The following is a 23,819-nucleotide window of genomic DNA, read 5'->3' as shown; positions in this document are numbered from 1 at the left end:
GGCATGTATGAAGACTTAACAAGTATTGACATTATGACCGATGCCCGACATGGCTGGAGGAAAAATGCTAAGGATTCAAGTGTTGTAGCCATAGGCGAGAAAATGCACAAAGTACTGAAATGTGAACATATTACTAAAGCAGACGACTTTGTATCACAGAGACACGAAAAACTTGGAACTCAAAGAATATACCAGTACTTAAATGATAATGATGTTAAAGTTGGTATTCATTCGCATGACAGGAACATGAGTATAAACAAGTTGGTACGTGAATCTGGAGTAGTAAACCAGAATGATTCATGGCATGGAATAAAAGCAGTGAAAAGTGCAATGAAAAAAGTTTCCTCTGGACCTAAATATTTACAAGGTAAAACGTGGTCTGAACAGCTTGAGGACAAGGTAGAATCAGTAGCCACCCACTTTCATTGGGCAATTCGTAATTGCGAACAAAATCCTAAAGAGCTGAAGGACCTTTTAATTAATGTTGTGGAACATTACAAAAACAACCATACTAAATGTCACCCAGACTCCAGATGCAAAAGGGATTTAAATTATGAACCAAAAAGGTCAACCATCAATAAACCTATAGCAGAAAAACTACTTCTAGGTGTAATCCATAAATCTGTAATTTTCAAAAGTCCAGATCATTTCGTTCTTGCACGTGATACATCATATGTAGAAAGTTTTAACAATACAATGAACATGTTTCAGGATAAGAGAATTGTGTTTAGTGATGCAAATTATAATGCACGAGCCTGTTTAGCTGTCTGTCACTGGAATGAAAATGTGGACAGAGGCTTTACATCTATTTGGAATCCTGAAAGGAGAAATGCACCAAGAAGCATGAAAGGAAAGAAAAATTATAAACCTCCATCTTACTCTTATAGGAACAATATATGGAAAAGACAAATAAACTCCATTTATCTGTGACCACAATTTTGATAGACATGACAGTTTTCTTAACTATAAAATACTACATAAAATATGAAATTGTATGACAAAAAAATTTTGAGTTATGACAAAAAAATAAAGAAAGTTGATTTATTTTATTTAATTGTTTATTTTTATTTTTTATATATATTTTTAATCTGGAAATTAGATATGTAAATAATGTGTACAGTAAAATATTTTATTTACATTTATTTCTTGTCCATTCAACATGTGTTATTGTTTACATTATCACCATCAGCTGTTTATTACATTTTTTATCTATCTAAAGACCGCCCATATCCAAATAGGTTTAATTGCTGTAGGGGTGTAAAATTTTCTAGGTCATCCCCGGTCTTTAAACTTTGAAAAAGTATACAGTGTAAAAGTTTATGCAAACTTTTCAAACGTATGATAGAAACAAATTATCTAAACGTGTGCTCGCTGAACTGTTTGTATCCTTTGTGTGAGAAAGAAATGCAGTCCATATATTTTGTTTAAGAATCAGGTTTGCTTGTTGTTTTCATTGAATATACAGTAAATATTTATGACCTATTTAATGTTGTCTAAATTTAGATTAGATGTACTGAAGGTACTTTAAAGATATCACACACAAAGTAACCTACTTAGATGTTACCTGTATTATTTTGGTAAGTCATGATTTTTTAAGTTAGGAATTTACTATCCAAATGAGCAAAGCACCATGGCATTGACATATATATCCGATGTGTACCGACCAATTATGGGTCACGGTTAAAGCTTATTATTGCAAGTAATTATAAAGCAGAATTTCAATTAATCTTAGGATTCTGTACAATTTCGGTCTAAGTCACAACTGGGAATATATTATGTATCTTTAACTTTTTTAGCATTTTCACATTTTACTGATTTTTTCCCGAGAAGAATCGAAACAGTTACTTTGTACATAGCAGCTATAGTGCCGTAATTATTCTTTCATTGTACAAATTCCCTAGTGTACAGTTCAGCTACATGTAGGGTTGAAACGTTGAAAAATAAGTAGGTAAAATACCAGCAAATTCTATAGCAATCGCAGTGCGGATTCAGAACTTTTTATAAAGGGGGGGGGGGGGCGCAGACTGTCATAATAGGGGGGGGGCTTCCGTCATGCTTAAGTGATTCTCTATATAATCAACCAAATTTTCCCCACCAAAGGGGAGGGTCCGGGATACTCAGCCACCCGGATCCGCCTATGGATCAAAACCAATAACGGTCTGTACGTTTGTACTCATGCGTTGGTTTTTAACATTGTTTAATTAACATTTTATTAATTTCGTGCGTCCGAACATTTTTGTTTAATTTTACAGGAGTTAATTTATTGGTCAATACACAGCAATGTCAAGTAAACCATTACTGGCTGTTGGTGGGGCAGCAGGGGTGTCTCTAGTTGCATGGAGAACCATGTTCCCGTGGATACAATATGACTGGCAGACAATGAAGGCTGGAAAGAAAGTAGCAAAAAGATTTATCGACGATATCAACAACAAGCGTACAATTATTGATATTTTTGAGGCCACAGTAAAGAAATACCCGAAAAAGACTTTTGTGATTTTAGATGACAGATGCTATTCATATGAGTATGTCAACGATCAGGCATGCAGAGTAGCTAATATAGTCATACAGTGGAACTTGAAAAAGGAAGATTCTGTATCAATCTTTGTACATAACAGTATAGAATACATTTGGACATTTTTGGGTGAGAACAATTTACAAAATAAACCTGTATAGAACGTCCCGTGTATAAATACGATAATGAATAAATCTATTTGGAAGGTCCCATTGTAAAGACTAGTAGTCTGAAAGAGAAATCTTCCAAAAAGGTCCCATGTAGAAATAACTTTATAGATAAATCTGTATAAAAGGTCCCATGTATAAATACGTTAAACGATAAATCTGTATAAAAGATTCCATTTATAAGAAATACTCTAATAGATAAATCTTTCTAAAAGGTCCCATGTATAAATACGCTCGTAAATCTTTCCTTAAGGTCGAATGTATCAATACGTTAATAAGTAAATATGTCTGGTAGGCCTCGTATATGAATGCTCAATAAAATGGAACTAATTGCAACAACAGAACATATGTGATAAGCCTATATAAATTACTATCTATAGAGTTCTATTTATGATTCAGCCAATCATGCTGAATCTATGTGATCACTCCGGATTTGGAGATGGTGCAAAATTCGAAGTTGAAAACATATATCATGAAAATAGTTATTTGTTTCTATGAGTTGCAGAAACATTAAACACCTTTGTAATCATCAACTGCCATTTTTGTATTTGTTATTTGTTCTTAGATTCAGAAAAGGATGGGCGAAAAACTTTATTTTAGTTATCCACTTGCAAATAGTGTATTCAATTTAACAGATTATTATGAGCGATATTATTATCAAAACTATGAAATAACATTAAAAAGATGCATTTACCAACGAAGATTAATATTTTAAGGTTTACAGAAACTTGGTGTTATTACAACGTTATTAAATATAAACACCCGTGGTGACCCATTAGTTAATGCAATACAGGTGACGGACACAAAAGCGATCATTGTTGGTCAAGGTAAGTGGTGTATATAGACAATAATAGTGTATTGACTTGACTTAGTATGAAATTCAAAACAGTGTAGCTGTGGCCATTGATTGACACATTAAAATCATTCATTGACTGTGACAATTTAGGTGAACGTTTGTATGTAACGACCAATGCTCACTGTGTACTTTTTAAAGACACTTAAACTATGGGGTCACCAAAGGTTCTCAACACCTAAATAAAGTAATTCGAAAAATTAATCAGAAATAACACGATATTTTGATTTATATCAATTATATAAATCAAAACACAAAGGTTATTCCTGATTAATTTTTCGAATTATTTTATAATTAAAGGCGTTAAGAAACCTTTGTTGACCCCACAGTTTAAATGTCTATCGTAGGTACGTCATGAACAGTGGTTGTTACAGACAAACGTTCACGTAAATTGTCCCAGTCAATGGATGATTTTGATGGGTCAATCAATGGCCACAGCTACACTGTTTTGAATTTCATACTATCAACGATATAAGGATGAGGCTTAGAAACGGGGAAATGCGAGGCTCTAAAAAATGCAAAAGAAATAAGTTTGAGTCGTTGTATACATTGGAAACAAGAACAGGTTGAATAAGTCGTATGAATAATTAATTATAATTTCGGCAATTTCTATTTAAATATTCATGAGGAAAAGTGATATCAGGTCAGTGACTGTATTTGACATAGAAATATACAGTCAACGCATTTTGGCTGCTCAAATAGAACGAGTGCAGTATAATTATATTTACGATGACAATTCCATTGACAATTACAATAAATAGTGACATGTTTTTCCAGTGTGCTTTCTTTCGGTTCTTTTAAAACTTTGTCAGAGTTGTTTAACTTTTACATTTAACAAGATTAGGCCACGGGTAAGGGCATAGTTTATAGTTGGTTTCAGATTATATACAATAAACGAACGAAAGTTATGTGTATTCCATGGGGTGATGAAAACATACTAGGCACATAACATAGAAGAAAGAAAACATTGGAGTTTGCTGATGTTCCATGTTGTATCATCCCGTTATATATAAGTTTGTAATTATAGGCCCTAATGACACAGCTAAGGTGAAGTCAGGAGATATGTTATGATGGTCAATGAGATGAGTATTAACAATACAAAACTAGACAGTAGGAAAACCAGAACAGATTAAAACAGAAATATTTTAAAAGCAGAGAAAATAATATCTTATAATCAGCATGACATTATCAAATGATAATATGAATACCAAGCATCTAGGTTGAAAATAAGGCGTATGTACAATAATTTAGTAACGGACATGAGATATCGCGAGCGTGTGTTAGAATATCTTAATGTAACCGTGGTTGTCTAAATGCATGTTATGGGGTATGATGTGTTATCAAGTCTGACCTTTACTGTAATAGTTCGTGGACTTTTCTTTTGTTTTTCATTGTTTCTACGTATGACTTTGGTATATAAATATAATATTTTAATTTGAAGTTTATTATTACTTATCGGTATCTTCTATTGATTTTAACGATTGATACATGGTATAAACACCTTAATTGCTCCGATCCAAAGTCTTTTCGTCACTTTTATCATGTTTGAATAATCCATAGACTGAAGTCCTCTTATTTAAGCAGGCCTTGCTTGCTGTACAAAAAGACTTATACATAAAGGCAACAGTAGTATATCGGTGTTCAAAAGTTATACATCAATTGAGGGAAACCAAATCCGGGTAACAAATTAAAACTGAGGAAAACACATCAACTAAACACAAAGGAACAACAGGAACAATGAAGTTCAACAATAACAAACGCCAACATTGATAGAAACGAATTATTTGATAACAATTGCCATATTCCTGACTGGGTTAAGGCGATTAAATGAAACATGCTGGTTTCATGGCTAGCCAAACCTCCCGCTTTAATGCCAATGTTAAAAAATATCGAACTTTGTGACAGAAATACAGTACACGCAAGAACATTCATCGCAGAGAAACGCACAAACAAATAATTAGTTAACACAACATGCAAACCACAGAACAATAACGAACATATTCCATCAATGACAGACACCACGAATATCACAAACGGTGACGCGCTAACGAAACTACTATGCAATCTCAAACTTTATACGATTGTTTACATAATATTCGTCCAAACAATGTTCGTGACAATGATGTTATGGAAAGGCAATTTTATAATTATTTGGACTGCAAACGATAAGACATTACAAAGTATCCAACCGAGTACATAATAGGCGAGTGTTATATTTGAAAAAGACGTCTAGTTAAGGACTTTAATGCACCCACCTAACACACGGCTATTTTTTTTTTAAAATGAAAGAATAATGATTAAACTTTGATTTTTGCCCGGTCGTCACAAAATCGTACGGTGCAGTTTTTAAAAAATTGACGTTTATTTCAGAAATTAGTTTAAAATTATAAAATTACGACATGTTTTTCAAGCAAAGGAAATTAGTCGTATCTATTCTTTTAGACAGAATAATTAAGTGAATTAGATTCTTAAAATAATGAAAAACAATATTTAAAACTATAAGTCCGCATGCTTTTGCATTCCTTCTAAGTATTTGACATTTTGTACGAAAATTTTCATAATCCCGACCTTTTCGGATCTACAATTAAATTTTTATTAAATGTTTTTGCAATCTATCCGTTTTAGATCACACCAAATTACTCATCAGTTATCGTTTTTTCATTCAAGGTCAAGATTTTACCTCAACATTTCTTAAAATCACGAATTTCTGTAATTTTATGATGTTGGGTAAAATCACTATAATTTCCGGAATCCCTTATCTATTTCGTTATCGTTTTTTACTGAATATATTAGTCGATTTCCGTGTACTTAATAGTGCTATTAGAGTACGATAAATCATATTTAAACGGTTCTATTTCTATCTTTAACTTCGGTGTAGCTTAAATAGATACAAAATCGTCCGGAATAAAGATCAAATCAAAGTAAAACATGGTTTTTGAGTTCTGTAAAATTCACCCCTTTCTAAATAAGGAATCGTATCGGAAAATTGTAAAAAATCTTCCGAGTCGTGTCAAATTTTCACAGTCCATTTCACAATTAAACCCTTGCTTTGCTAAAAAGCAAAAAACTGTCCATTTATTGACACAGATGCATAGTCGGTCATATATTTACTACATAGAAACTATGTAGTTAACACTTAAGTGAAGATACAGTTGTATTGCCGCAGTGGGAAAACGAAAAGATGAAGTTTACAGAAGACTGGTCGATGAATATGAAAAAAATGAAAACATCCCATTTGAAAATACAAAATATCATAAGAGTTGCTATAAATATTTCAAAAGTAAGCACAACCTATCAACTTCTGTTTTGTCTGTACAAAGACTTTCTACTACATGTACCAATTCTACCGACCAGTGGATCTTCTCATATATCAACGAGGACAGTAGATCTACAACTCATTCTGATTTGTCTGTTTGTATATTTTGCAAATGTATAAAGCCTATAAGCAAGTTACACAACTTCATAAGGTATCCTCTGAGGAGCAAACTCAAGTTGTATTGAGTGTTACTACATATATCTCCTACAATGATCTGATTTACAAAATAACTCATGATAATTTTACTATTAAATCTTTATACCATCGAGCTTGCATCGCTAAATATTTGCTACAAAATTTGAAATCAGAAATTAAAGAGCTATTTAGTTCTGAACATAAAACAGCTTTTACTAACATTTCGACGATTAAAGATGACGTGCCTGTACACAAGGAAGTATTCTGGTTAACAACTTTAATTACTTGATCAGTTAACCGGGCTTAATTTCTGCCCGAGGATCGCCGCCGAGAAAACTGCACAACATATCAGCTTCAACAAAAACTAAAAAAACATGGTCAATTTATAGTTACATGTATACAGCTTCAACAAGGCCAAGGTACATCCAATATTGTATACAGTAGCTCTATAATTTTGTCTTATGCCGTAATGACGGAAAATTACCCGTTTAAAATGACTGTGATATTCGGTCTGTAAAATTTAAAGATCTGAGCAGTGACTGCGAAACTGGTTGCAAGCACTTAGTGCAGCTACTTTACGGAAGCAGATATAGGGTAAAGTTGTAATCCAATCAGATGAATATCCATTATCTAAAAACATTTCACTGGATTATTCAATTGAAATTATGCCACCTGCTTTAAAAACATTTCTGTGTTGTCTTTTGGATGATGGCACATCTGCGGCAGTTAATAAAGCGTACGATATTCCTATTGACAAAGTTCTTAGATGTATGGCTTTAGTAGAATGTATATTATCTATAAATATTTGTTTACTCTTTTTCATTTAGGTTTATCACTACAAATGCACCGTATTTATGGACACACTTTTGATAACTATTAACAAGTTTGACTGATCAGGAGATTAGAAACAATGAAAATGGGGCATACATTCTACATGGCATTACTTTTCTTCTGGGGGTTAAAATTTTATCCAAGACAATGTCGACCTAACTACAGAAACAATAAAAGATCTCCGTATGACTTTGGTTGGCTAAAAGGCAACATCGGTCCGGTATGATGTCATCCAACTTTCTACAAGGTTTGATCTGTTCACGCATTGGTATAGATATAGGGGGAGGGTTGAGATTTCCAAAAACATGTTTAACCCCGCCGCAATTTTGCACCTGTCCCAAGTCATGAGCATCGTGCCTTTCTTAGTTTTGTATGATTTTTTATTTTAACTTCTTGAGTATATTTCGAAGCTTAGTATGACGTCCATTATCATTTCAAAGTAGTACATTTTTGTTTAGGGGCCATCTGAAGAACGCCTCCGGGTTTTGGAGTTTCTTGCTGCATTGACGACCCATTGGTGGTTTTTGGCCGTTGCCTGCTTTTTAGCGGGTTGGTGTCTCTTTGACAAATCCCTCATGTCTATTCCAAATTTTTAATTCAATCTGTATATAGTAGATCTTGTGTCCGCTTTGAGCAAAACCTCTGCTGTACTGATATATGCCCATGCCAAGGAAGTTGTCTTTGTATGGATATTTAGACCGATAAGAATGATGAGATTACAAGTTAAAATGAAGCTATAATATTCCGATATCGCAATATTCCGACACCTAAATGGTCCAACATCCCATTGGTCCGACGTTTCGATCACGGGATTTTAACACTAGAAAGCCAAATAAAAGGTTCAATATTAGGATAGCCTTGTCCTCCGTTTGAAGCGATGAAACAAGATAAGAAAAAGTAATACTTAGTGCCAAAGTAGCCGAACGTCATCACTAGTGTAATATTTAAAAAGAGTACAAACTACTTTGTCAAGTGTTGTTTGATTAATTATATATCTCAAGATACACGGCGGCCGACTGAAGTAAAATCAAACACATTTTGACGAAAATGAGTGATCATATTTTCCTTGTGATGTTTTGTATTAAAATTGTCAATTTGTTGATATAAATATACCAGTAGCACTTTACTCATTTTAGTTATGTTTGTTAGTACTCTTATCATATCTGATTTAGTGATGTATGAGTTGTTAATGTCTGTGTCATTTTGGTCTTTTGTGGATAGTTGTCTCATTGGCAATCGTACCACATCTTCTTCTTTATATATCAACATATTGCACTACAATAATAAACGACAATCTGCTCTATGGTTGTCAGGCTTTCAAACTAACAGGAGACCATACGCTTCCTCAATTTTAATAAACAGCTCATTATGGGACTTTTCTAAACAATTAAAAATACGTCATATATGTTATATTTTCCCCTTGCTTCAAACATTTTGTTTCGGATTATTTATATCAAATTTGCAGATATATATGTTTGTAAATACGTGCAATCAAATGATAGGGTGTATTATATGATTTAGATAATGCAAGGGCGACTACAGATACATTAAAGGTTGATTTTCAAAGACTCCGAGAGAAAACGTTATGCAACAGGCGTTACCGTTAAAATCAACCAAAATTAATTAATATTATGATAGAAATATATGTTCCTAACAGTAATACAGCATTCCTATAAAATTGTTTCGTTTTTGCATTTGTTTTGACTCGATTTTACAACTGGAAGTATCCGTGAATTAAAATTGCACCCATGACCTTTGACCTCGATTTAAAAAAAAAATGCACCATAATTTCTTTTGACGACCGGGATATTTAGAAAGTACACATTCTTAGCTTTCTAGTGATATATAATTTAGCCGTGTGTTAGGTAGGTGCATTAAAAATGTAAATTTGGCTCTCATATCACTCGCCTATAACAGAAACATACAAAAATCATTACATGAATGTTGGATGTAGAATATACCAAATCGGTCGTTATGAAAGTCATATTCGGATGTATGACAATGATGGTATTGAAAGGTATTTTTTTGTAATTATTTAGACAACATGCAATGAGACATAACACATTATTCAACCGAAACCATAACAGAAACATAAAAAATAGATATGTGAATGTTGGATGTACAAAATACCGAGACTAGTCGTATATCAATGCATATTCACACTAGGTATAACAGTCATATTATTGAATAGGTCACGTTCGGTTCTTAAAAACAAACATCATAGATGTTAGACCACAATCTGAGACGTAAAAAAGCCATTAGTTAGTTTAAACATAGACACATCGTATATATCAACCAACTCGTGATGGTGTTCATAAAATGTACTTAGTGTCATTTTCAATCTTTCCTCCTCTAACTCTGTTGGAACAGTTTTTGCGTGGGGAGCACTATTGTATATGAAATCAATGTAGTGTGAACATGTACGAGCAGAACGTATCAGTTCAATATATAAACACCGTAATAAGCAACTCGAAGTTGGAAAATGTCAATGATTATGATAACCTTAAAATGCTAAATCAGAAATTGAAAGGTATACATAAATCTAGAGAAACAGTCAGTGTGTTATTGTGCTATGGTAAAGTGTTGTACTCCTGTCTTTAATGTTTTGCTAATGTGGTTTGTCTGTATGCCTTTTTTGTTTCTTTGTTACATATTTGCGTTTTTTTAGTGATTAAGATTATTAAATAATGTTGACTGCGGTACCCACTATTTTCGTCATTTTTACCTTGTATGTCTGTTTGGTTTGTTCACACATCGTTGACAATATAATGGAATTTAATGCGACTTTTAATTTAGCTAGTTATGAAACTAGGTTTAATACACCATTTTCTACATAAGATAATGCCAGTACCAAGATAGGAATATGACAATTATTATCCATTCGTTTGATGTGTTTTAGATTTTAATGTTGCCATTTGATTAGGGACTTGCCTTTTGGAATTTTCCTCGGAGTATAGTACTTTTGTGATTTTACTTTATATATATATACAAGATAGACAAAATAAAAAAGGAACACCGCAATTTCCAGATCATAGAAACTATCTAAATGATTACTGCATATTTCTGACTTTAAATTGAAGAGTCGATGGATGATGGATCTGATTTTGTTGCATCAAAGAATATATGACACAAGTTAAAAGCGGTTATAAATACATAAAAGAAATTGAGTTTACCATATCTCATCGGCTTTTCAGAAGAAACAAAATTAAGCGCCTTAAATCTTGGTAAGATATTTTTAAATTCTTCTACCTTTCTTCATGAATTTAGGTGAGGATCTGTACAATGCAATAAATGAGATAAGAGGGAAACTTGATGTACCAGTTTATTTTATGGGAAACTGTTCTGATGATGTTCAATCCTATGACATGCTTATGATGAAATCATCACCTGCAGATATAAGTCCGACCGTTAGAAGCCATATTAATATATTCACCTCTTGTTGCTATATATTTACTTCCGGTACAACAGGTACACTTACTGTTACTAGTTATACTAGAAATCTTTGGCGGAGTTAAACAAATCAAATGTTTACCACTCTCGTTTTTGTAATGATATATCAAATGCACATAATTTTTTGCTATTATAAATACCCAAACCTTTTAGGATTTACAATTTTAATTATACAATGTCTTTTGGCACTGAAGATTCTGTCAATCAATTCGGGTTTAAGTTGTCATGTTTGAAGAGATTAAATTTCTCTTGACAAATATTTTTGGGGTTCTTTTTGTACAAATACATGTACCTCAACAGACATATTAGTCGATCACCTAATCATTGCATGACACCATTCTTTACAGATATGCATCCATTATATATTAATGGATGAAGTGTCTGTTTCGTCTATCGTATTTTATATTTGTCACATTCACGACTGAACAATTACATCTTCACTTCTACACTATATATTAAATTCCTACAAGAGTATATGTTTTGTTATATCCTGAAAGTTGGTATATACATTGCATTAGTAAGCAATGTAGCGCTGTTACAAAAGGCATGATTAGAACTTACTTTTGACTGATCTTTAATCAGTATTTTTAAAAAGACAATGAAAATTGCAACAAATAAACAAAAGACATTTCGATAACGATAGTTAATATATCTAAGATTCCTGTCAGCAGTGTTGGAATACGTGTTAATCAAATTACACATATGTTACATGCAGGTTTACCAAAGGCGGCATTAGTATCACATGGAAAAGCGCTAGCATATCCTAAGATAGTATTGGCAATAGACCTAAAACCAGAAGATGTAATGTACAACGTGTTACCATTTTATCATGCAACAGGTCTCTTTGGATGGCTAGCTGCTAGTGAAATAGGTAAGAATTGCAAAAAATAACAAAGGTCTTCAAATATCAATACTTTAGATATCTTGCACAGCTCAAGGCTTAACATAATTTGATATTATATTTAACATAATACAAAAGCCTATTAAGTGTACATATGTTTACCTATCATGACACTAAAAGCTTCACTTCAAACAAACAACAATGTTGTTGAAACAGTCTTGCAATAAAAAAAGAGACGTATGACTGGATAACTATGTGGCGGCAAACCAACAAAATACAACTTAAAATACCCATCTACAGTCAACAAACGTTCTTCAACAACGGACGAATGTCCATACTAAATTAATCCCGCCTCAAACAAAATGTGATTAACTTAACCAAAGATTACATAGAAATGTTCTGCAGTCAATACGCAACACCAAAACACTAAAACAATTGGAAAAGCCACATAAAGCCTTCGCGTCATATCGATTTGATTAAGCATTTATTGTAACATAAATTGCATTTTTTTTCTTAAATTTAATGTTTTAATGAAATAATTTGCTTAAAAAATGTGTGTTAAGGGAAAACCTTGTATATTAACTGCAATTTGATGTTGTACCTTCATATGAGATTAAGATATGCAGCTCAACTACAAACCAAAGGAAAGAAGACGGAACTTTAGCTATGGTACAATATATTCATTTTCATGTTATTCCATGGCTGAAGCTCCACCCCATTTTTTAAAAGATGTTCGTCTCTGAAATATTCAGGAAACTGAAACACGTAAAAGGTCATGAACATTCATCTGTTTTCATTTCATTACAAAATGCAATAAATCATTCGTACCACATCTCAAGAATAAAATAAAGAAAAAATTCAAAAAAAAGAAAAAAAGAAAAATTGTAGTTGTTATAAAACACGTTCACTTATATTAGTAATATAGTCTAAGCATTCTTCGGATTAGTTCGTTACATATTATTATATGTTAACTCGTAAAAACCATGGTATTATATAATTATAGTACTTGACTTTCTCTCTGTACATTCGGAACCATTCATGGAAATCTTACAACTTTTATATTGGATATTTCAGGCTGCACTGTAGTCATACGTAAGAAGTTCTCTGCGCACCAATTTTGGGACGACTGTAGAAAATATAAAGTTACACTCGTGCAATACATCGGTGAATTATTGAGATATCTTATTGCACTACCTGAGGTATAATTCAATATGTATTCAGAAGTTTGATTGTATCCTATTTTATATCTATGAACTGAAGTTGAAAAAAGAAGGTTAGATGGTTGACAAGTATTTTTTTTAAATGAGGCTGAACAAATAACGATTGTTTAACAATAATCATTGTTTGTACATAGAACTTGTACCAATCAACATCACTCAATATACTAGACTAAGTATTCAAAATTTGTGGAGTAATATCAGGGGCTCCGTATAAAGGGGAAAAGGCACAGTAATCTAATGAAAAACAGTCGTAGATAAAAAGTAAAATGATTACAAAAAGAAAAACGATCGAAACACGGCAATAACACATAAAACTACACCAACAACTAATGAGCACGCATCCCACCAGCACTGGATGCTATACTGAGGTGCACCGGGAGGGTAGCAGTTCCTTCTGCACCAGTTCAAATGCAAACAAAAGATATCATTAATGAAATTATTCAATGTTCGAAAGTTCTACTCTTCGTTTGCAGTCCAATTTGTCACAAAACGTCAGCATTATCTGAGACAATCAACTTACGGCCTCCTTTGTAATGAGTTCAGTAGTAATGCGGTGATGTTACTGATACAATATTGAAAAGAGTACTGTGGTTTCATTATTATTTGTTAGATACCAATTTTCTGGGTTTCGTAGGTACATATGATCCACGAAATTTAATATACAACACATAACAACTGTTGTTTTGGCTTGTATGCAAACTTTAGTAAAATTACGAAATCAAATATCCAAGAACCTGTAAGTTTTCCTAAATTCACGAAAATTGGTACCCACGAAAATAAATGAATCCACAGTTTATAATTAAATCATCGGTTGGTGCTTTAGTATAAATCAACGAGAATCAATATTATTAGCGCTTATTATACAAATAAGAAGGTGAAGTATGATTGCCAATAAGACAACACTCCACAAAAGACAAAATGACACCGAGATGAACAATTATAGGTATTCCACTTTTATCCAAATGGCAGATTCGCCAGCTTTTCGTATATGTAGTTTTACGTACAATATACTTCTGAAAAAGTGGTCAACTACTGTTATTGATATTCAGTAATGTTTTGTTCTTTGCTTTTTGTTTTTGTGCTTGCCATTTTGTAACATCACACATAAAAACTAACAAAAACAGATATGAATATTTTAAAAGTACAAACACCTTTATTCTTATTTTAATAGGACCCTTTAGATGGAAATCATAATGTAAAGTATTTCATTGGCAATGGACTACGACAAGATATTTGGATCCCAATCCAAAAGAGATTCAAAATACCGTACATCATGGAATTCTTTGGAGCGAGTGAAGCTACTGCTTTGATGTACAATATGTGTAACAAACCAGGAGCTGTTGGGAGGATATCACCTTTGATGGCAAGTACTATATAATGTTTTAAATGCAGAAATAGGAGGAAATAGTAAGAACACATGAGATACATGTATACAGATATCGGGGGAACACATAATATACATGTACGCAGAGAAAGGAGAACACACTAGATACATGTACCTATGGGGGGAATACATAACATAATGTACACAGCGGGAATACTTAACATACATGTACGCAGGGTAATCACATAACATACAGGTACGTAAGGGAAGGCATAACATTTAATATGCAGGGGAATACATAGCATGCCTGAATATTTATTAGTATTGTTTTCTTGGATTTGTTTCTCATGCCAAATGTGTTTACATTCATAGTTATATCCCTTAGCCTGCTTTATATGATTTGGTGTACTTTTGTGATATTTTGAGTTAATTGTTCTTTGCTGTATCGTGGTTTTGTATTTCTTTTTTATATATGTTCTCCCATGTTGTCAATTTAATGTTATATTTAACAATGCCATAAAAGCTGGAGGTCGGCTAACCACAAAACCAGGTTCAACCCACCATTTGTTTTAAAAATGTCCTGTAGCAAGTCATGAAAATGGCCATTGTTATATTATAGTACTTGTCGTTGTTCTCCTCTTATATTTGATGTTAATTTTAGTTTGTAACCCGGATTTGTATTTTGTCTCAATCGATTTATAAATTTCGAACAGCGGTATACCTCTGTTGCCTTTCTTTATCTTTGTGCCGATTATCATGTTGTTTGAATATTTGTATTATTAAGTATCAGCTGCGAAATAACTGCTGAAACTTTTTGTTGAGTGAACGCAGCGGACGAGTTCAAAAAGGCTTCATATTGTGTCTAGCAGCTGATATTTTACAATAACAATATGATGAAAACTGATAATCGATTTATCAAATTATATTTTGCATGATAGAAACAAGTGTTTTTCTATGTTTCACCAGCCAACCAAACGATCACTTGATAAGTTTGGATCAAAGTTATCAACGTCGGTTCATTCACTCTGACTTCAATGATATGTCCTGGTCAAAGTTAAGGTATTTAAGCTGGGTTAACGTATATATTAAGATTTATGGTACGCTACTGACCCCCTACGGATCTATAGAAGGTTTGTAAATACATAGGGGGTGAGGCTGAAGGCTGTTCGATTTGAATTATTGAAGTATTTTTACAGAACAGATTAGATCCTGCACCAAAGTATCTGTTGAAGTATGACCTGGCTACGGCAACACCAATACGTAATGAATCAGGACGCTGTATTGAGGTTAGAATAGGTATGTTTTATCAAAATCGGTACTTTTTTGCCTGAAAAACATTTGCAATTACCAATTGGCAACCCTACACAATCGCTAACTGATAAATTATCTCCATTTAACAATCTCCCGAATAAAATATCTCTTTTATCCTTCGCGGAAAATGGCTACCGTCTAACAGCGCTTTGGATCATGCAATCGATGAAAAATACTAAGAAAAGATAGACATCGGGAGAAGAAAAAGTAATGGAAGATAAGTATGAATGTTGTATAAGATGTAGTTCGCGGATGAACGTCATAAACACCATAGAAGAATGTTACAGACACAGAATTTGTGATATTTGCCGCGAATAGGACGATGAAAGTAGATCTTTAGTAGCTAAAATGTTAGATAAAGCAAAAGCCACACTTCCTTTTGCCGTATGAAATGAAGTCGAACACTGACAATAATCACTGTAATTTTGTTCTTATTTATTTTATTTTACAGGAGAACCTGGGTTACTAATTTGTGGAATTCCTCCAACATATAAACTTGAAAACGGTTTGTACAAAGGAAGCATGGAGATGACTGAGAACAAGATTGTGCGTAACGTCTTCAAAGAAGGGGATGCTTACTTCAACTTTGGTGACTCCTTGTATATGGATAAAGATTACTTCATTTATTTTCATGATCGAGTTGGAGACACATTCAGGTTAAGGGTTTTTAATGTAATTAAATACTAACGTTAACTACCCGAGGGTTACTGGGGTATATAAATAATGTCAAAATAGGTACTTTTCCAACCGGCCTAAAAACCCTTGCCAGTAGTGTCCATCTAGCTGTATAGAATGTATAAATTCACAATAACATCTGGTCAGAGAAGGGACGTTGAACCATTCGTTGCACATTAATAATCCTTGCAACAACTCTGAGAGAGTTCCGTAGGTGACCTGTTGCAATGTTAAATTTCTGTGCTAATCAAATTGATGCCGTCATTTTCCAATGGCATTAACAATGATACGCCAATCATTTCGGTCGAGCCCCTATTGCAGGACCTAACTATTGTGTTTATTGTTAATTTGTTGTCATAATTGGTTTTTATTTTGGTTGCAAAAATGGACTTAAAATGTGTTTTTTTTCTTTAAATTTCATTGTATACATTCATTCAGTAGCTGTGCTTATAAATATATTCAACATAATATTATATACGAAATATTGATACTGAAAGAGATTCAATGATGATGTAATCTAGAATAGTGCAAGTGATAAATACTACCTGTTGAACACGTGTCACATTTCTCAAGCATGTAGTGTCAAAAGGTACAGACACGTGTAGATATTGGTATCACATAAAGACATTGTTTTTACCAGAAACACAAAATTAGAGTTTTTACAAATTTCCTGGAGCATAGGTTGTGTTTATTATTAAATCTTTTTGCGAATACGAATTTAAGTAAGGATTTCAAAACTATTTAATAGACATGTTACGAAAAGGTATATTCACGACGCTGAGGTTGACAAATTACACTTTAAATGTGGGGACTGTGTCACAACACCAAAGAGATTACCTGTGTATACATTGGATTTTATTTAAAAACTGCATTGATCCTTTCGCAGGCAATTCCGTATGGAATGAACATTCAATAACATTTATACGAGAAGAAATATAAGCAATAGATATTAATAATTTCCACTATATTTTTAAGAAACTATAATAATACTGCAAAAATGGGGGACGTTCATGTTCATGCAGTAGAAGTGCAGGGCAACGGAGACACGGGGTACATACGTGTGTGAATTCTTTGGCGAGCCCTTAATATATCTTGCAAATAATCTTAAGTAATATAATCTGTTGTAAACCTACCCGTGAATATATATGTAACGATCATTTTTATATAGTTTAAAAAAACAAACAGTGTATGTATTTTGATCCAGATGTTTGCCACCTAAATTTTTATCTTACGGGGTCTGTTTTAAAACCACTAAAACACGATTTCAACTTTCTTTTTTTATTTCCTTCCAACTTTGTCTAAATTTCAAAAGTGACAGATCATTTTGTATTTTCTGTATAATAGTTTGTGATTGATTGATTGTTGGTTGCTTAACGTTCAGTGGCAAATATTTCATGTATGTTCAGAACGAGAAGAGGTTTGTGTAAAATATGACTCGCTACTCATTGGTTGAACAACCCTGCAGAGTTTCAAAAGCATTGCATAATGACTTAATAGATATAGGAAGATGTGGTGTGAGTGCCAATGAGACACTTTTGACTCTCCATCCAAATAACAATTTAAAAAAAGTAAACCATTATAGGTCAATGTACGGCCTTCAACACGGAGCCTTGGCTCACACCGAACAACAAGCTATAAACGGCCCCAAAATTACTAGTGTTAAACCATTAAGTTGTTTGCATTTACATCTTAAAACCACCTTATGCAGATATTTTGTATTTCATAAATTCCTGAAACATTTGTGGAAATTCGCCAACAGTTTTATAATATAACCGATGTGTCTTACCTGCTTGCTAGGAGTTTCTCTAAAACAAATATTTTTTTTAAAAATTAAATCTGTTGGATGGGTACCTATTACTACCCTACGGAGGTAACAGGTGAGTTTTTTTAGAGAGAAGGGGTGGGGGGGGGTGCTAGGATTAAATTTAAAAAAGGCAGGACGGGAGTTTTGAGTTGATAAAAGGCAGAATGAGTAACTTGGCCAAAAAAATCCTAAAATTTAACTTGCTTACTATGTATAATATATGATTATCAATCTAGAATTGAATGAACTTGTATAACCCCCAGCCCCCCTTTTTCTAGACCACCCACGTTACGCGCGTACACCTTTTATGTCTTATGCCAGGTTGTAGCCAGCAATGATATCACAAAAGCAATTGTCGTATAAGATGTTAAATACATAATGATGTTCTAGAAAAATGTGATTTGAATTAACCAAGACGCACACGGGATTTAAATTTAACTTTTTAAATCTATAATCAATGTTTTGACACCGTCCCCAAATTTAAAGTCTAATTTGTCAATCTCAGCGTCGAGAATATAGCTTTTCGTAACATGTCTAATATTAGATGAAAAGGAATACTAAACATCTTTACTGTTTAGAGCATATTTTAATTTTTCAAATTAATAACCTGTAGTTTACTAAATTTTACCGTACCATCATTTTTGAAAATAACGACTGGTATACAATTGTGAAAAAGCCTGTAATAAAAAAACACCTTTAAATGTTTAGATGGAAAGGTGAAAATGTGTCTACTACAGAAGTATCTAACATTATGACTGCCTTGTCTTTCATCATAGATGCTAATGTATATGGTGTCAAAGTTCCAGGTATGTTTTTAAGTAATCTTTATTCATCTCAAGTTGATAGAGTAGCAAAAGAACACAAAAGATAGTCTTAGTTCATATGCAAATGGTATCAAAATCAAAATTAATGCTGGCATATGATTAAGACGATAATATTTTGTTTTGGAATCAGATCAAATGTAATATTTACTCAAAACATAAAATGCATCTAGCCTTCATTTTCATTGGAGATGAAGGTACCAATTAAACTGCACACAATGTGCATTTCAACAACACGTGTCTCTTCAGTGATGCTCAAGGAATTTGAATTACGGGACTTTATTCGTGGGTACAGGAATGTTATCCCTTAAGGATGTTTGCTTGTCATGTTTTAGAATTTTTGTCAGATTTTCGAAATGCTCTGGTTTTATCCATTTGAATGCCTTAAAAAATTTACCCATGGACCCCATTTTTCTTTATATAAATCTTTAACATGTATGATTATAAGCCATTTGTAAAAGTCTTATAAAATCTTATTTATTTTTTAATATTTTTTTAGAACTTTAACTGGTCAATGCTAAAGCTATAAAAAATCAATAGAGAACATTTTCCCGCCAAAATTCCAATAGCTAATATCTTGCAAACAAGCATATCGACCCCTATATTTTGTTTGATTTTTTGATAACTCAATTAATCTCCTATCAATATATATTAGTTTTATGGAAGGTTATTTATTTTGAAACTGAGCAGCAAACTTCCTTAACTGGGATTCTATACCTGGTCAAACTATTTAAATGAGAGTTTTGTAGGAGTGAGATACTAATCCTCATTTTTCAATGATTTCGAAATATTATTTCAGCACACTTCAATAGAACAATATCCGTATTTTCATTCAATCAAACCAAAGTGACCTATCATATTGTATAGTAAATTCAGTGAGTAGAATAGCATTTGACACAATTAACGCTTCTCTCGTCAGACAAAATGAAATTTGTATATCTTTATACTGATAATTCCCGTTTATATATATGTAATACTCTATATATTGTTGTTTGATACTTTGCAATAAAATGCTTTTTATATGGTTCAATACCTCTTTGACGTTTTCTTCGAACAAACTACACACAACACCAAGTGCGACGACATCCTTATATCAGTAATTGCAGGTGTTTGTTTAAAATATTATTACAGGTCATGACGGAAGAGCAGGAATGGTCTCTCTGGTTTTGAAAGACAACGAAAAACTGACCAGTGAAAAGTTGAAGGCAATCTACCATCACTGTGAGCAGAAATTGCCAAAATATGCCAGACCAATAGTATTACGTCACGAAAAGGAAATGCGGACAACAGGAACATTCAAACAACATAAAGTTGTCTTAATGGAAGAAGGATTCGATCCAAAAGTTGTCTCTGATCCAATGTTCTATTTATCAACAGAAGCAAAAACATATGTTCCACTCAACCAAACGAGCCATCTTAATTTCTTGCAGTCAAAACTTTAAAATATGCTGTATATCACTTTTCTACGTTATGCTGATAACTTTATCAGCATAACTAAGAAAAAGTTGTAAGTTGGACACTGTGTTATATATATGCCAGAAACATCATTCTATTTTCTAATTGTTATTACTATACAGCAATGTATGATACTCATGTATATATCATAATATAACAAATGCATGTTTTTAATATTGTATGTATCTAAATTTTCCTTTCAAAAGTAATTGATGTAATTAATTACATTTGCCAAGTAATTGGAAAGTAATTAATTACATTGGCAAAAAAGTCAAATGTAATGTGTAATTTAATTGAAGATTTTGTAATGGTAATTGAATGTAATTAATTACTAAAGTAATTGACCCCATGTCTGAATCATATTCCAGGCTGTAAATCTAATAATAGACTTCGTTATATTATTTTGCAATTTGAAAAAAAGTCTGCTATTGTATACCTCAGCAAACATCAATATATTATTATTTGAAAATCAATCCTTATAACAAATATAAATGCGTGCATGTATGTTAAAGATTAAAAGAAAATAGTTAAATTCAAAACGGAAGGTCCCTCACCAAATTACAAAATCCAAAGCTCAAACACATCAAACGAATGGATAACAAAACAAATATTGAATATAAAAATCATCTGATATTGAATCGTGATTGAGTTGTAAAAAAACATGAATTAAAAAATAGATAATTTAAAAATAAAAATGTATATAAGACATTGCATACTAATAGTGTAATTACACATAATCAAATGCAAGGATTTTTAAAAAGCATAAAAAAAAGTGTCAAAAAAATAATCTAGTAGAAATTAAATTAAATGTGGGATGCGTTTGGGATGATACAAATATGGTTATAAATAAATGGAAATGTGATTTTGAGGAAAAGTTAAATGAAATTTCGGTAATAGAAATGAAATAGAAAATTGTAATACTGATATAATTTGTGATAAAATTTAAGTTGATGAAATTATATCTAGTGTCAGCTATGTGGAGTAAATGTATCATTATACCAAACCCAAAGTCAGATCCCAGATATCATATATCATATATAGTCTAGAACCAGTGGCATATATAGTTAGGAGTTCTAAATACTCGTCTGACAGGGAAACTTGTCGATCTTGGAAGTAATCAACAACAAAAAGTAAAATAACAAAATACTGAACTCCGAGGAAAATTCAAAACGGAAAGTCCCTAATCAAAGGACAAAATCAAATGATAAAACGAATGGACAACAACTGTCGTATTCCTGACTTAGTACAGGAACTTTCAAATGTAGAAAATGGTGAATTGAACCTGCTTTTATAGAATTGTTTTTGAAGAAGATGTTGCGCCATAGACCATCTATCTACTTTAACCACTATATATTGAAACGAGAAAACTGTGTATACAAAAAAAAAGCATACGACTAGATAAATCGTAGTTTGTTGTATTGTTAATTACAATCTTAGGTTTAAGTACCAAAAATGTGAAATGCTTTACATTTCTGTATTTTATAATTTGCAATCTTGTTTCAAGATTAATGTCAATTTTACTGGTTTGGATTACATTTCCAGCTTAACAAAAGGCTGTATCTTATCTCCATTATTATGTAATATTTTTTTATAAATAACTGAGTTGATGACATTAAGATATTAGATATTTGTATAAATATGAATAGTGAAAAATGTGTATATTGTTGTATATACTAGTAGGTGATGTTGGTGTTATTTGCTGAAAATGAAAATATCTTTAAAAAGATGTCTGAAATATATTGTAATTTAAATCACTTAGTTGTAAATATCGATATGTTCAAAATTGTTCAATTGAGAACACAAGCTGTGACACACACAAGTTTTGAATTCACGAATTCTGAAGTACGGTAATTCTTTCTCTGAAGTGCGATGGTCCGCGCTGAAGTACCATGGTCCTTTTGCTGAAGTGCGATTGTTTGGCATGACGTGTAAATACGTTAAAACAAAATGAACAATTTTGAAGATGAATGATTTGTGTGATAAAAAAACAAGAAAAATAAAATAATGCACGATTCAAGTTCCAAACTGGTTAAATTATTGTAGATGGAGGTTACAAAAATATGTAAAACTTAGCCAGGCAACATATTAGCGGATGAAAGATGACCTTTTTCAGCAAATTAGCCAACCATTTCAGAACGTATGCCGCAAACATTGTGTACGACAACAGTTCATTCTAATGTTTTAACAAAATGCATCACATGTTTCGCTAGTTGTCAAGCATAAATGTACTTGGTGGTTTTTAATTCTTGAAAACTGTTACGATGTCAGATATTAAGGTGAATAAGTGGTGCGTGCAATTTTTCAGCTATTGCATGACGAGTACAAACATTATTTGATAAAATGAGATGGACCCTGCTTAGTATTAAAGATCCACACTCTAAAAACGTTTTTTTTATCACACTTGCACACTACCTCCACCTCGAATATATTATACTTAATCTGAGCCATCTTGTCTATTTTGTGACTCCATACTGCTACGTGCTAGGTGGATGATTAGCCAATTAAAATCTGTTGGTTTGACTTTTGTAAAGTGGATGTTTTGTCTAGGTATCTAGGGAATCATATCTTGTTGTTTCCGAAACAAAATTTGCAATCTGCTGTGTTTATCCCTAAAAGTAGCTTATGAAGGTTTATTTTTTATTACATATAAAATGCGTAGGTGAAAAATAGCTTGTATGCACATTTTCGTAGCAAATTCATCATCGCATGCCCTTAAGCTTGGACCATTCTACTTCAGCATGACTATTGCGTTTCGAAGTACCATCGCAGTTTAAAGTCCTACATATGTATCTTGTTTAATAAATTTATGAGTTTTTAGATTATAACAAGGTGGCAAAAATGCACAATCAGCTAGTTGATCATTGTTAGTCCGTGTATATTTGCGTCCATCCATTTTTCGTTTCGAGATAAAAAAAAAAATAAAAATAAAAAAATAAAAAAACGATACGAAAACAAGTATTTTCTTTCTCGTTCCGATATCTTAAAACAAATTATCGAAAAAAAAGAAGTGTACTTAATTTCGTTTTTGATTTCAGAAATAAAAAAAAAAAAACGACATTCGGATTCAATTCTGTATTTAAAAGAGGGACGACAGATACCTGAGG

At 32.4% G+C, this 23,819-nt stretch overlaps 1 protein-coding gene across 1 annotated transcript; it reads left to right on the top strand.

The window, feature by feature from the left end:
* The first annotated feature begins 1,499 nt into the window (after window positions 1-1,499).
* Window positions 1,500-22,452, top strand: LOC143056659 (long-chain fatty acid transport protein 2-like). The gene is made up of 11 exons (XM_076229815.1): window positions 1,500-1,577; window positions 2,253-2,641; window positions 3,396-3,506; window positions 11,082-11,282; window positions 11,980-12,135; window positions 13,180-13,304; window positions 14,497-14,688; window positions 15,846-15,945; window positions 16,412-16,616; window positions 19,148-19,245; window positions 20,392-22,452. The coding sequence occupies exons 2-11, from the start codon at window positions 2,281-2,283 to the stop codon at window positions 20,700-20,702; spliced, it is 1,860 nt and encodes a 619-aa protein (XP_076085930.1). The 5' UTR covers window positions 1,500-1,577; window positions 2,253-2,280; the 3' UTR covers window positions 20,703-22,452.
* The last annotated feature ends 1,367 nt before the right edge of the window (window positions 22,453-23,819 follow it).

The sequence above is a fragment of the Mytilus galloprovincialis genome, chromosome 13 (genome assembly GCF_965363235.1).
Source record: "Mytilus galloprovincialis chromosome 13, xbMytGall1.hap1.1, whole genome shotgun sequence".
Taxonomy (NCBI): Eukaryota; Metazoa; Mollusca; class Bivalvia; order Mytilida; family Mytilidae; genus Mytilus; species Mytilus galloprovincialis.
The sequence above is the reverse complement of the archived record's forward strand: the minus strand, read 5'-3'. Positions and strand labels throughout refer to the sequence as shown.

What these genes read in the sequence shown, in the direction of transcription:
- LOC143056659 (XM_076229815.1), top strand. Translation starts at nt 2,281, where the DNA reads ATGTCAAGTAAACCATTACTGGCTGTTGGTGGGGCAGCAGGGGTGTCT. An exon ending in GGAGGATATCACCTTTGATG is followed by an intron (nt 14,689 to 15,845) that starts GCAAGTACTATA and finishes GTATTTTTACAG; the next exon opens with AACAGATTAGATCCTGCACC. An exon ending in CTGTATTGAGGTTAGAATAG is followed by an intron (nt 15,946 to 16,411) that starts GTATGTTTTATC and finishes TTTATTTTACAG; the next exon opens with GAGAACCTGGGTTACTAATT.